The sequence below is a fragment of the Triticum urartu genome, chromosome 2A, assembly GCF_056163025.1.
Source record: "Triticum urartu cultivar PI428250 chromosome 2A, HENAU_Tu73, whole genome shotgun sequence".
NCBI classification, from domain to species: domain Eukaryota; kingdom Viridiplantae; phylum Streptophyta; class Magnoliopsida; order Poales; family Poaceae; genus Triticum; species Triticum urartu.
Window position 1 is genome coordinate 222883565 of NC_141874.1, and position 14240 is coordinate 222897804.

General features: G+C 45.6%; 2 protein-coding genes across 2 annotated transcripts; one reads left to right on the forward strand and one right to left on the reverse strand.

Moving 5' to 3' along the window:
• Nucleotides 1-5738: 5738 nt before the first annotated feature.
• LOC125537216 (uncharacterized) lies at nt 5739-11558 on the reverse strand. Its single transcript, XM_048700522.2, has 9 exons — nt 11341-11558; nt 10664-10886; nt 9542-9630; nt 8922-8985; nt 8453-8530; nt 7242-7318; nt 7090-7156; nt 6900-7007; nt 5739-5917 (listed from the first exon to the last, which is right to left on the reverse strand). Exons 2-9 carry the CDS (start codon nt 10733-10735, stop codon nt 5888-5890), a joined length of 585 nt encoding a protein of 194 aa, XP_048556479.1. The 5' UTR covers nt 10736-10886; nt 11341-11558; the 3' UTR covers nt 5739-5887.
• A 1357-nt stretch (nt 11559-12915) lies between these two features.
• Nucleotides 12916-14024, forward strand: LOC147984653 (serine/threonine-protein phosphatase 7 long form homolog). The gene is made up of 5 exons (XM_087541198.1): nt 12916-13051; nt 13191-13294; nt 13377-13643; nt 13775-13839; nt 13988-14024. The coding sequence occupies exons 1-5, from the start codon at nt 12916-12918 to the stop codon at nt 14022-14024; spliced, it is 609 nt and encodes a 202-aa protein (XP_087397324.1).
• Nucleotides 14025-14240: the final 216 nt, after the last annotated feature.

The window sequence follows — 14240 nt, forward strand, 5'->3', positions numbered from 1 at the left end:
ACTCCTGAGCATCGCGACTCAGGAGCCTAACTTTTCACGTAGCCCCTCACTCCTTGGACCGTCCTGGTCTCTGGTCGGCCCAATGGCGGTTGAGGTATGCGCGGGGCCGGGCTCTGCCGACGCAGAACAAAGCAAATAGGAAGGAAAATGCAAAATCTCGAAGCAAATATTACAAGCATATTGTTCTCACAATACCAAATGAAAAGTCTAAACGCCTCCACGAGGCCTGATGTATGTCGCAGGAATGAAACGAGAAGAATAGCCGTAGGTCACCCCTGGATGTCGTCATCGCCTACGGAAGGTGCTCCCCCGTGGGCGACGATGCTCTCACCTTCACCACCAGCCGCAGGATCCGCGGCATCGCCAGACAGAGGATCGGAGACAAATCCGCGGAACTTCCCCAGCAAAGCCTCCACTTGACCTTGAACAGCTGCAGCGGCGGCTTCGCAGAGGTCTTCAGCCACAGGCTCCAGCAGCTTGTCAAGGCGGGCGTTGGGGTCACGGAGGTGCAGATGGCTGAGGACGCGAGTCAGTGCGGCTGAAGACAGAACGTGAGCTTCTGCCTCCGCCACGCGTCGACCGAGGCCGCATGCTTTTGGGGCCCGCGGTGCTCCGAATTTAACACTTGGCTTCGCCGCGAAGCCAAGCCCGCGCACACCTTGGGCCCGGAGGCTACCGTCGGCGTTCTGGGAATGGGGGTCACCAGACCTGCCTGCGGCCCACGGCGTGGCTGAGCCAGCAGGCCGTATGGCCCATCTTCACCAACAAGGCACCCAAGACCCTCGCGAGGCGGACGACGCAAGACCTCCTCTGGAGTGGCCTAGCTAGGCAGGCTCACGAGGAGCGGAGATATCAAGGCGGGGCGAACCTCACGAGACTCTCGTGACGTAAGCCATGACGATCGACACCAGGCGGGCGCCAGTGCGCGCAGCGTCCTTGTTTCCCCTTTGGTGCAAAGGAGGCAAGCGCAGCCGCGGAGTACCGAGGCCTCAGGCAAAGGTTGTCATTTCGGTGCAACAAGACCAAGACCAGGCGGGCGGCAAGGCGGAGGTCATTGTGGAGCCCAAGACGGCATCACCCCAGAGCCTTTCACAGGCACAGACTACCTTTTGTCAGGATAGCTTGTACTAGCTGCCCCCCTTCAAATTAGCCCGCCATTGTTGGCTCCCTTCCCGCTCAATATTTGGGAAGAGGACCAGGGCCTATATAAGTAGAGCTAGCCACCATAGTAGGGGAGAGATCGGATCGGACCCAGAGATACACACAAGTCCGAAAGCACAAGAACACCTCAACCTCGGGGGGCTGTTCTTCCCTTGTACTGTTCATCATCAGCCCGTGAGGCAATCCACCACCACCACACTGGAGTAGGGTATTACACCACAATGGTGGCCCGAACCAGTATAAACCCCGTGTCTTTCTGTGTTGTGAGTTCGTCGAGTTCGTCCGCAAGATCTTAGCTAGCTAGAGCGTAGATCAGTAGGAGGGAAAGACTTTGCGCGCACCCCAGTGTTCGAACCTTAAGGGTTAGCCGGAACCCCACACCCGACAAGAACATATAGGTCCCTCATCATCGAGCTGGACTGCAAGGAAGGAGTGGAATCCCTTGTCGATGGTAGCATCAACAGATCACCAGTGGCTAGCTTAGTGAAGGAGACAAAGAGACCCATGCATGGATCTAACAACACTACTTTGTGCACATCCGTAGATCAGCTATTGAAACCGCACATTTCAACGCGTGATGGTTTGGTTAGGTTTTGTGCCTGATGAACTTTGTAATATCTATGAAACAGAGTGTAAAATTGTTCCTTAATTAATAAAAGCTTGGTTCACGTGCAAAAGAAAATTCAATCGTCTAGCTCAAGAAATCACGTGCAACTTTGGAGTTTCATTGTGGGTGATGGAGCTGAATTTCACTATATGGAGTTCGCCAAGAACAAGTTACTGCTAGCGGATCTTGTTGGTTGAGACGATCCTAGAAGCGGTTTCTCGCCTCCAATCAGCCATTGATTGTGACCTCGTCGGCCACCAGATATAATCCTTCACCACACTCTCAACCTTGATCTGGGATTGTGGTCCATGTTGGATATATAGGATGCGTTTGGTTGCTTGCATCCAGCCCAAATAAGCCCGCTGGATGCAAGAGAAGTCTTTTGATTACGTACACGAGAGCATGACCTACACACGCATGAACGTTAAAGCATCCTGGAGTTTGGCTCAACGATCGAATCAGTCATTTCCAACAAGCCAGGCTGAGTCGAGCGCAAAAGGGGGACAGTGTGTGTGGTAGTGCAGGGGCCGTGAAGGGAGATGGTGGGAGACCGAAATCCGCCAGCACAGGATGGCATGAAATATGTCTCAACCCACCCCTTTACTCGCTAACCTTTAGCGGTAGGACAAATCCAGCGATAATTCTTGGCACTGGTTGCGACTTAGAACACGGTGGCAACAGCGACTTGAATCTCCGGCAATAGGACATGCTTGTCCCCTTCGTCCCTGTATCACACGCCTTGTCTTTGGCATGGGTAGGTCGTCGACTACACCGGCGGTAAGCACCATAGAACCACCTTCCACTGTTAGATCGTTAAGTAGGGTGCAGAGTCAATTATGTCCTTATTTACCACCACATCAGTTCCACTAGGACGAATGGATGAAGTTGGTTGCTCAAGCAGTAGCACTCATAGTTGTGGCACACAAGAGAGTGGTTCGTCATGATGATAAGCCTGTGACCATTACATCCATTGTTAGTCCAAGATAGGGAGAGGATGGCAAATCTGAACTACATCTACAAAAGCAACGGTGTCAAGACTATGAACATGCTTCTAATGCGAAGATCACCTTTTGCAAGCTAGCGGAGACGTTTAGGCGGATGGAGTTGCTAGAAGATAGCATCCACACCATTGTGAAGTGTGCGATTGGGGAGCTCAGAGTAGAGATGATCAAGCCACCAACTGGGCAAACTCCTACCAAGATTCACACAAGCCCTAGATGGTATCCATATTTCAAGGCGAGTAGCACTTTAGTTCATGTCATGACATGCTTCTATTGTTGTGAGCAAGCCATAACAGTTTTTCACGGTATGGCAGGATTGCTTTGGCGCAATAGATGGTACTCATTTAACCACTAGAGTATCGAGGTCACCAGCTGTAGCATACATGGGTAGAAAGCACTACACAAACACGATTGTGCTTGTTGTTGTTGATTTCGATTTGAAGTTCACATATGTGTTAGTTGGCTAGAAAGGATTAGCCCATGATGCTAAACATTCTTGCTGTTGGCATGGCTCGACTTGATGGGATCAATAACCCCAATGGTGAATTCTACCTAGTAGATGTTGAATATGCATGTTATCCTGGTGTTCTAGCATCCTTCAGGAAAACCAAGTATCATCTCAGCGAGTTCTCTTCTGGAAACTATCCTAAGACTGCACAAGAACCGTTCTATCTCAGACACTCTAGCCTAAGAGTCACGGTTGAGAGGGCATTTGGTGCTTTGAAGAATAGATTTAAGATCCTGGATCAGAAGGCATTCCGCCCTTTCCCCACCCAATTTAGGCTTGTTTGCATATTGCATTCTCCATAAGTGGATCTTAGAATAAGGGTTATGATGAGCTTCTGCCAGATAAGGATGTGACGGATGATGATGATCATTGACTCGACCATGGCGTGGAGGCACATGTTAATGAAACTTGGAGGAACAAGAGGTTAGAGTGGGTTGAGGCAACATGGGCCAACAGAGGTAACACAAGGAAGAAGTTCGCCCTTCTTCGACATTGATGAACTTTCCTCCACTGGCTCATATGATTGTTAATTTGTCTGACATTTGTTATTAACTAGGACTGAAACAATGTTAGCTTGACATGGTAAACTTGGATTGATAACATGAGAACAAAAATAAAAAAAATACATAACCTATTATATTTGATTACGTATAGTTGTAAAAATATTTATTGAATATAAGTAAAATAATTAAATGAAAAATATGTTTTCATGCATGGTTGAATGTTGTGGTGGGTCTTTTCCCATGTATGAATGTTGAGGTGTGCCTTATCCCATTCATAATTATATGGTGAGGTGGCATGTTTGCATTTTGAGATAAATAAGTTAGCGGGGATGACTCTTAGGTATATATAGAATGTCTTGTAAGAGCATCTTCAATAGACGGTCCAAATGTAAAAATACCTAACTTTTGGACCGTCTGGGGCAAAAAACGCTGCTCTAACAGACGGTCCACATGTAAAAAAATTGGACCGTGGCCTCCTCGTGATGTAAAATACAACACCTCGCGGTACAAATTTACATCACGAGGTGCATCTGGTCCAAAACCAGCCGCCAACCGCGAATGCCCAACCGCCAGTTCCTTTCCTTTCCCGCCCGCCCGCCGCCCCTCCTCCCCCCCCCCCCCCCCCCCCGCCGTCCGGCGCCGCCATGGCCGAAGGCGACGACCCCATCGCCTTCGCCGCTGCCATCTCACCCGCAACCGCTGCCATGTCGCCGCCCCGGCCGATGGCCACCGCGCCGGCGGCGAAGCCGGCGAAGCCGGCGAAGGGACGAGGTGGCGGAAAACGGCCGGCCAACCGCAGCCACAACCCGACCGACAGTTTTACGCGGCCGGTGAAGGTCTCCAAGGCGGCCGCGGCGGCTCGGGGCGACGACTCGCAGTCGGTGCAGCCGGCGGCCTCCTCCAGCAGCCACACATCCATTCCTCAACCTCCCCCGCCGCCACCGCCGGCCGTGGAGGAAGACATGGCCACGCCGACGGCCACTGCCTCCAACATGTTTGACGAAATGTCGCAAAGGTATAGATTTTCCGATTGTGCTCTCGTTTGTTCATGGAAGGTGGCTTTGGCGGCATGGGAGGTAGCTTTGGCGGCAACATGATGGGTGGCTTGGGAGGTGGCTATGGCGGCAACATGAGTGGCGTTGGAGTTGGCTTCGTCGGCAACATGACCGGTATGGGACGCAATGAAGATGCTTCCGGTGGTGCTCACGGTACCGAGTTCACCGCTTGTTGAGAACGTCGACAAAGACGGTGGTGAAGATGAGGATCGTACCATGGTTCACAACGCCGGTGGTGTTGATGACCCGCGTGAGTAATATTCATGTGCATTTCAATTTCTAGGGCGAAAAACTTTGACTGAGACGATGCTCTTTTGGTAGAGGGATTTGATACTATGATGGTGATGCACTTTTGATTGAAACTATGATGATGATGCACTTTATTTTTAAATTTTTTTGATGTTATTTCAATGCAAAACCACGGCTGGCAGCAGCCGCACGGCCGTTTTCAGATTTTTACATCTTTGGTTTGGACCATCTATTGGAGTTGCTCTTTTGGACCATCTGTTGGAGTTAAGCGTTTTTCGGAGCTCCAAAATGCACTTTTTGGCGGTCCAAATTTTACATCTCCGGTTTTGGACCGCCAAAATTTGGACCATCTATTGAAGATGCTCTAAGGTCACCTTATTAATGAGAAAGGGTGCCAGAACATTAGGCCGTGCACAACGAAACACCAGGTTTTGCACCTGTGCATAACATGATTTTTTGCATGTATTCCCTCAGCCAGCTAAACTCAGCCACGGATAAATAGACCAAAAACGATGTAGATAACCAAACAGGCCATAACATGCAGGAAAGCAACTAGTCCACTTTTCAACTTCCCCCTGGGCTCTTCTAATCCTTTTGATGTTTCTCTTCTGCACATACATTTTGCTAGTATTCCCGTGTTAGACACTCATAAAATGAGGCTACTGCTTATATTCTCAAAATTACCAGTATACCTTTTCGATGGAAAATTACCAGTATATTAGTATTACATAAATCAAGAACAAAACATATTTGAAATGGATTCATCTTACAAACAGAACAGAAGAAATAGCCTGGTGTGCATTTCAGCCAAGTCTTGATTCCCGACGTAAAACCTGAAAATGAGCATTTATTCAGAAAAGGTCACCTCAATCAATCTACAACATTAGTCGCAAATACTCCATTTCTTACTGCCTTTCATCTTTCATCTCTACTACAGGTGACAACAAATTTGGGCACTAGCTCATTATATCATGTTCAGCCGATTACAATCGAACGTCAATTATCTAGAACCTGCCACATATTTCTAAAGAGGATCTCTTTTCGGTTGGGGTGCTTAGCTAGTAAACACACCTTAACATACACCATGCATGCGACTCATATTTAATAAATATTCTACAACTATACAATAATAAAATACAACAAATTATATTAGCTCAGTAATTCTCATATTGTTAATCCAACTAATGTTTCATACAACCGAATCTCATTGAAATAATTGCAGCCAACTCCCACAGCAATGTGTGGGGGGTATCATCTCTAGTTACATCTATTTTAGGCACTTAGAGCATCTACAACAGGACCCCTCAAACTGCCCCCAAACGTCTGGGCGGGCAGCCCGGGCAGTGCCGGACAAGAGAGATGTCCGCAAATCCCCATATCCAGTCCATATATAGCGAGGATATGGGGATGTCCGGGCAGGGCGCCACGTAGGATTTGACCCACCACGGACCACCTTTTCTCTTTCTTTATTCTTTCTTTCTTTTCTCTCTCTTCCTCTCCATCAATCATATGCTTGTGACCGGACATATTGGGGGAAAAGTGGGGGCATGGTTGTGTGCATGGACAAATAGGGGCTAAAAGCGGACACTGACCGGACGCATCCGCAGATGTTTGAGGGGCCAAATTTTCCCATTATGGTTGTAGATGCCCTTACTGTTTAGCAGCTTGTACAAAAACAAATAATTTACCTAAATATAGTATCACTAAATCTTCTAGCAAAAGATTTTTACCGAAAGAAAGGAAATCACCCCTTCTGTCTTTCTCAGTTACACAATAGGATATATTCTTCGTTAATGTGCAGCAGAAGTTAAGTACCTCTTCAGCAAATTTAATCAAGATTGTTGTCCTGGGCCTCTGCTGGCCTTCAATTGGCACAAAATGTGCCGTAACTACCGCTGGAAAACCAGCATTGTCCAATACGCCCTGTAAGAAATTTTATGAAGGTTTATACGTTGTGTATCTAAGAAGACACGGTTGACTTAAATATTTGAGCTGGAATTCCCACCCTTACAATCCCTGCAACAAAAGCTCCACAGTTGAATGCCCCCATGTCTTTTGGCACGGAAATGAACCTGATCAAATAAAAAGGTTCCCAGGTTTCAGATTTGTATGGGAAGAAAAATATTATGAAGCTAAAGAAAAACGAATTCATCACACCGGTTAACAAGAAGCTCCTTTTCACTAATCATGTATTCATCCTCATGTTCTGTTCCTTTCTCAAGCGAGTCAGCCACCTGGAAACAGTAAGAAACCATCTACCGGGATAAGCCATCAAATAAGTCCACTCAGTCCAGCAATCAGAACAGAACGACAGGCGGACTTACTATCAACACATGATAAATGGATGCAAAAATTTCTTGTATAAAACAACTGAGGAAATTGTTTAAAATACGAGAATCATAAATCTTCTTTGGAATTCTGGACAATCGGAGTTTTAGGATCAAGGGTCGTCATGCCAGAAATGTGATGCTGAAAGCTGTGTTAAGTTTGTTAGTCAAATTTGTGGCCAGTAAGTGCAAAGAGAAGTGCTCATTAGATCACAATGCTTCAGACAAGGGAACTTTATCACCAGGTGTTAAATTAGTGCACAAATGCAACATCGACCAAATTGATACCTCAACTCTGACATTACGTAGCTATAATGGTACAAATTAATAAAATTATGTTATAATATCAGTACATACATGAATATGTGGAATAATCTATGCTAATTGACTCTGCTTTTGTACTAGCAACCAAATTGAAACATGGACAAACAGGTCATATTGTCACAATTTTGCATTGTTCAAAATGGTAATTACTCTAGCAAAGAGTTGCCATTGGATTAAAGTATTTCTCTAATTTCCAGCCTTCGGTGTGATACGTAATTCTGTATTTATTTTCAGCATATGTTATTTTATATTTAAATAGGAGAAATTATCTACACACAATAAACAGAAAATAAGGGCAGCCCGGTGCACGTAGCTCCCGTTTGTGCAGGGTCCAGAGAAGGGTCCAAGCATTTTGGGTCTTTTGTACAAAGCCTTTCCCTACATTTCTGCAAGAGTCTGTTTCCAGGACTCGAACCCGTGACCTCATGGTCACAAGGCAACAGCTTTACCGCTGCGCCAAGGCTTCCCTTCAGTCAGAAAAACAGAAACCAAATAAAAATAAATAGGTGTGCTTGGTCAGGCAGTGGCGAAGAACATCAAACACCCCAGAAGTCAGGCCACTAACAAACAAGCTCGGCCCACAATCTTTTGATGGGACAACCTCATTGAACGGAAAAAACGTAAGTATGTTACAAGAACACCTAAATTATGGCAATCACTCCAACTATTGCGGAACAGAGTAGGAATAACAGAAGATTGATATGTAAAATAGATTACCTTTCCGAACAGTACTTTCCATACAGTGCTGTGAATGAATGATAAAATCCCCAGCAGTCGAGTCTCTCGTCTATTCCCCTGGATTGACTATTATTATTAACATGACTATCTCGACAGGATAACAGTTTAGAGAGCACATACACAATAAGTCAATAATGAGGCTAATGATATAAATTTGGAGAACACCTGGAAACTTAATAAGAGAAATCATAGATGCTGGCATGTCAGATGTTGTGCTATAGATATTGTTGCTATGACTTCCTCTTAAGAAAAAGACATGGGAATACAAAGTTACAAACAGCAAGTTTGAAGTTATGCAAGAAAAACGAGATGACTATGCCATGCCACTCGCAACAAAGAAGCGACGAAGTTTTGACTGTTGTTCTGTTAACTTTATCATCATTTTAAGTATATGAAGCAATAGACGACCAATGAAATCATGGAATAAGAAAAGAACTACGCATCAAACCTTCTCCCTGTGACACAGCAGTTCAAGAACTCTAGCACCAACAGCATAACCAGCGTCCTCCAGCCTGCGTATAAAACATAAAATGAGAGTAAGGGATGTTACGCTAAGCATCAAAGAATATTAACGCATGAATATGGAGCGGTGTATTTTTAATGAGAAACATTGTCAAATGTCCTTGCATGATTTAGCACAATAAGACTGTGGTCTCCATTCTCCAAAGAGAGAGAGATGTACTGAAACATTAGAGGTACAAATAATGTTGCAGAAATTAGATCGACCACGTCATGGAAATAATAATAATTGATCAACCAAATGTTATAGTTGCATCACATCTCAACATGTGAACAAGTTGTTGTAAACCTTTTGCATTATCTGAAATTCCAGATGATACAATAACATACAGTAAGTGGCAAACACATAGCGCCTGAAATATGTGACCCGGATATCAAAGAGTAGCATGTACGGACTAAAAAAGGCTGTACCAGCTACAAGGAACCAATCAAATCAGGACAAATGAAATGCCGTAGGACAGTAAAAAGTGTTAAGAGTGGATATAATTAACAACAATACAGTTTCATCAACAATATGAACAGATGCATGAATAAGAACATAGAGGCTACCTTCGTTCCAGGTCAGCAATGTTGTCAACTTGTGTCTGGTTGTATTGAACCACCTCCGAGAACAAGAATGCGAATGCACTCAAACTGACCTATGGAATACAGAACATTTATGAAACATGTATCATAACAAAACAGGAAAATAATATATATTGGCACACGCTAAAAACTACCAACGAAAAGAATGAATGTGCCACTAAATCTCACATCCAAATCCTTTTGCACTTAGGAAGTAACACGTCTCACATTGCAATCAGGATAGTAGCTCTAGAAAATTATCCAATCGAAAGTAGCATTACAGTGCATAGTACCTTTCACTTCAATATATTTTGATGCTATTTATTTTACCCCTTCAATTAATGCAGGAGTTGTTGTTATCATTGTGTTTGGCCCTTTTCACGAAACAATTCCTTCTCGTTGCTTACAGGGCAGTAACTACAGTTTAGGTTCACTAGAATGTACTTAGAAACTAATGAGAAATCATTTGGAGTATTTTTCATACTAATGTGATGTCTGTATTATAAGAAATTTGTATGTATGATACAGCCTATATTGGGACAAATACAAGTAGACGCTGTCAAAACGTTCAGTTTAACTTCAGAAACACAACTACTACCAATGAAAAGAATGAATGGTTGAATACATTCACATTTTGCAATTAGGCTACAATAATAAATATATTTAGCTCTTTAATTTATCCAATTGAAAGTATCACTAAGCTGTCAAGTAACTTCCACTTCAATATATTTTGCTACTATGCAGAATATTAACCCATTTCCTTCCATTCTTGAAACACGATTATAGAGTAGTGGGTTTGGGCAATAGTTCCTCGGTTCCTCCACGTTTCCAATGGAAGCTATAACTACACCATGCATTCAGCTTCAACTTTCAACAAAATTCACATTGCCAACTGCATACTACTCAAATAAACAATACTCCCACAATTTACAGTCGATGAGTAAGAAAACTTCTGCTGCTCAAGCTAATTGAGCAGGATCTGAAACACTTTCCGCCCAGCTACTACCCTAACCTGTGAATCTGTCTCAGTTACCTAACCTATGCCTTACTAAGAGAGCTGCCAGAAACAAATATCTGAAGGGGTTTTGATATGGGAAGGACGTGTACCTCCTGTCTGCCACGGCTGAGGGGCTTGTCAAGAACGTTTGCATACTGCTTCGTCTTCCCAACACTGATCATCTTGCCCGCCCTCCTCTGGGTCTCTTTCCTTGGGGTTTCTTCAGAATTCTTGGAATACTGCACAAGCTGAATCCGTTTAGAAGGGGTTCCTGGCTTCTCTATTTCTTCGCTGCAACTCTAGAAGTGAGGTAGCTTTTGTCGACCACAGCACCTGAAAGGCGTAAAATCATATATAGTCACACTCTTGGTGACATATCATAACAGTGACGTGCAGTTTGTACCACTGATCAATGCTCATTAGTAGTCACATGGTGAATCAATTTATGTGTTCAGCATGCTGGAAAGGTTCTCTAGAGTAATTAATGGCATGGAGAGAATTGCATGAAACAAACAGCATCAGTAATTGAAGACAATAAATAGAAAACTGAGACGCCGTATGCATCTTCCGAATCATCTGGGAAGAGCTATGCTATACTCGGAAAGAAAAATGTTGCTTTAGAGCTTGTGGCTCCATACAAATCATCCATATTGACCGTTCCCATCAGGAACATTTCATAGAGGAATGGTTACTTCCGATTAAAAGTCAAGAAAAAGGGGATCCAACACAAAATGTTGGCGGTCCCTCAGTCGACGGATCTGTGCAGGTAGTCCGCGCGGAAACGAACCAGTGGCGGCGCTGGACTTTGCGGGAGGAGAAGCGGCCGTCGGAGGAGCAGGATCCGACGGTGTGGATCTGCCTGCACTTCAGAATCCAGGCTCTCTCGTCGCTGGGAAATTCACCGCCCGTCGCCGGGAACAGCCTCCGTGCGCAGTGGGTAGATGAGGAAGAACACAGCGGGGGCTAAATTTCGTGTTTTGACCCTTATGGCATGCAAATTCAGGATCTCACCCTGGTTGGGAAAAAATTCAGGATTTGACCCTTTTTCTTACCGTCAGGGGTTCTGGCGGTAGGGTTAGACAGCCTACCGCCAGCGGCCCTGACGGTAGGGTACTAGTCCACGTCAGCACGTAGAGACGACCGCCGCCCACCTCCGTCGCACCCTATCGCCACAGCCCCTGGCGGTAGGCTGTCTAACCCTACCGCCAGCGCCCTTGGCGGTAGGGTGCGAGCAGTTATTTCGTTCGAGATCCCGCGCCCTTGCCCATCTCCCCACCCCTCCCCCTCCCCCCGTTGACAGTTTCTTTCTCCCCACTCGCCCCTCTCTCCATCTCTCATCTCCTCCACTCTCCCTCTCGAATTTTCGTCGTTTTTGCGGATCAAGATGGCCCTGAAAAGAGAAACATAAGCTCCTCCGATCCCTCCAATTAGTTTTTGCAAACTTGCTTTCGATTCGACGCATTATTTGCTTGAAATCCCTCATATTTTTGAACTTAGATTGAAATTTTTTTCACCTAGGGTTGTTTTAGCTTGATTCTAGTTCTAGTTCTTAGTTCTTTAGTAACTAGTGGTATTGAATATGAACTCTAATCAAAAGTTCATATTTTAGTGTGAAGATGAACCCTAGTTCATAATTTTTTTGTTAAAAAAATTATGATGTAATGCATGTGGGAGGACTTGATTGTAGTTTTATGATGCATGTTGATATGATGATATGAAGATGTTGTTTGAGAAAAAACATTGAAGATGGACTCTATTTAAAAAAAATTGTTTAAAAAATGATGATATGATGCATGTTGGAGGATTTTATTTTGATATGATGCATGTTGATATGATTTGATCCATCATGTGTAGTATATGCGGTTGGAGGAATATGTTTAAGATGAACCCTAGTTCATGTAACCAAGAAATTTTATTTTTGTTTATGTATGCTTATGCTTATGATGCTTTTGTTTATGAAATTTTATTAAGGCGGGCACCTCTTGCGGACAACATCGGCCCACGGTACTCCATGCTTGACTACGCATTCGACAAGGGTCATCGTGCCCGTTTCATAAAGAACGAAGAGGTAAGTAATATGAAGGAAATATTGATCAAAGTTTTCGGGTTGATGAAAATAAGTTCCTAACTTTTGCCGTCCACTTTTTGACAGATGCTCCAGCCACTGTGCATGAGGGGTCACGGGGTTCATGGAAATATGGACTACGACGAGCGCTACGCGCCGTACTTCAAGAGAGCCTGACTGTTGGGTTTCGTGTTGCAGTTCAAGCGTCAGCCGCCGACGCTTATCCACGCAGCTCTGATAGCTTTGATTGACCGGTGACGGCCAGAGACCCATTCTTTCCATCTGCCATGCGGGAAGATGACGGTGACCCTCGAGGATTGGTCGATGATTACTGCCATGTCGATCGAGGGTCAAGCACTCATCGGGCGAGTGGAGAGGACCAACTGGCAGCAGAGAGTTACCACCCTCATCGACGACTGCCCCGATGCTAAGGGTAACCGTACATCCAGTGTACCGTTGACCTGGCTCTCGGAGCACCGAAAGACATGCCCCCGAAGGCGCAGACGAGGCGACTGTGGAGTGGTACGCGAGGGCCTACCTGTGGTATCTTCTCATGGAGGTCGTGTTTCCAGACAGCTCCGGGAATTCTGCCAACTGGTTGTATCTGTTCTTCCTAGCCGACTGGGATGCAGGGTACGGTTGGGGGACCGCATCTCTCACCTACCTATACCGTTCGGTAAGAGAGTATCTAATTGCCTACCTACGGAAGTATGTCCATGAAATTTTGTTATATCTGATCCTCATTTGATGTTTTGCAGCTTGACGACGCAACCCAGAGGACAAGAGACAAGTCCAATATGGGTGGCTTTGTGTGGGCCCTCTCCATTTGGATGTGGGAACGGCTGCCGGTGGGGCGTTCAGAGAAGATGCCAAGACGCCCATGGGGTGCCTATGGCGAAGACGGCGACACGACTCGACACCCTACCATAGCTTACGAGTGGGACGTTGTCAAACTCTACACGGGCCTGAACAAGACTTCATACAAGACCTACACCAACGAGTTGGACGCTTTGACGCATACGCAGGTATATGAACTCGCTCACCACCTTTCTCTTTGATTCCACTTTTGACCGAGAGTGGGAACTTACCAATGTATATGTAATAGGTAAACTGGTGGTCGTATCATGACCGAGAGTTGGACAGTGGTCTTTGGCAGTGCATCATGCCCATGATCTGTGTGTACGCCGTCGAGTGGCACTTGCCACACCGCGTGGCCATGCAGTTTGTGATGTATCAGCATACCCCACCGGGCTAGCCCACCGATACCAGCGGCCATGCGCTCCACATGTGAGTGCGCTTGTTCTTCGTGCCCATGATTTCATTGCGTGGCGACTTTATTATGATGTTTCTTATGGCCTATGCCTTGCAGGATGAGCAGGCAGAAGAATCAGTCGATCACAGACTAGGGAGAGGAGCATAAAACTCATGTGACGGAGTGGAACCAACAGAGGTACTGTAAAGATGTGGAGAGGAAAGTGACTGACTGGGATGCTTACCTGGGCTGACACATGAGGTGGTACGATGATGGCCAGAAGCACCGTCTTCGTCTCGGGCCTCGGTGGACGGCGGAAGACATCGCGGAGCTGGAGAGGGATGACCCCGAGGAAGAGTCCTACCAGACC

Excerpts from the sequence above, each read along its gene's own strand:
- LOC125537216 (XM_048700522.2), bottom strand. The coding sequence starts at position 10,735 with ATGATCAGTGTTGGGAAGACGAAGCAGTATGCAAACGTTCTTGACAAG. Across the intron at positions 8,986-9,541 it reads ATTGCTGACCTGGAACGAAG|GCTGGAGGACGCTGGTTATG; the intron begins GTAGCCTCTATG and ends TTTTATACGCAG. Across the intron at positions 7,008-7,089 it reads TTGTTGCAGGGATTGTAAGG|GGCGTATTGGACAATGCTGG; the intron begins GTGGGAATTCCA and ends AATTTCTTACAG.
- LOC147984653 (XM_087541198.1), top strand. The coding sequence starts at position 12,916 with ATGACGGTGACCCTCGAGGATTGGTCGATGATTACTGCCATGTCGATC. Across the intron at positions 13,052-13,190 it reads CGACTGCCCCGATGCTAAGG|ACAGCTCCGGGAATTCTGCC; the intron begins GTAACCGTACAT and ends TCGTGTTTCCAG. Across the intron at positions 13,295-13,376 it reads TCACCTACCTATACCGTTCG|CTTGACGACGCAACCCAGAG; the intron begins GTAAGAGAGTAT and ends GATGTTTTGCAG.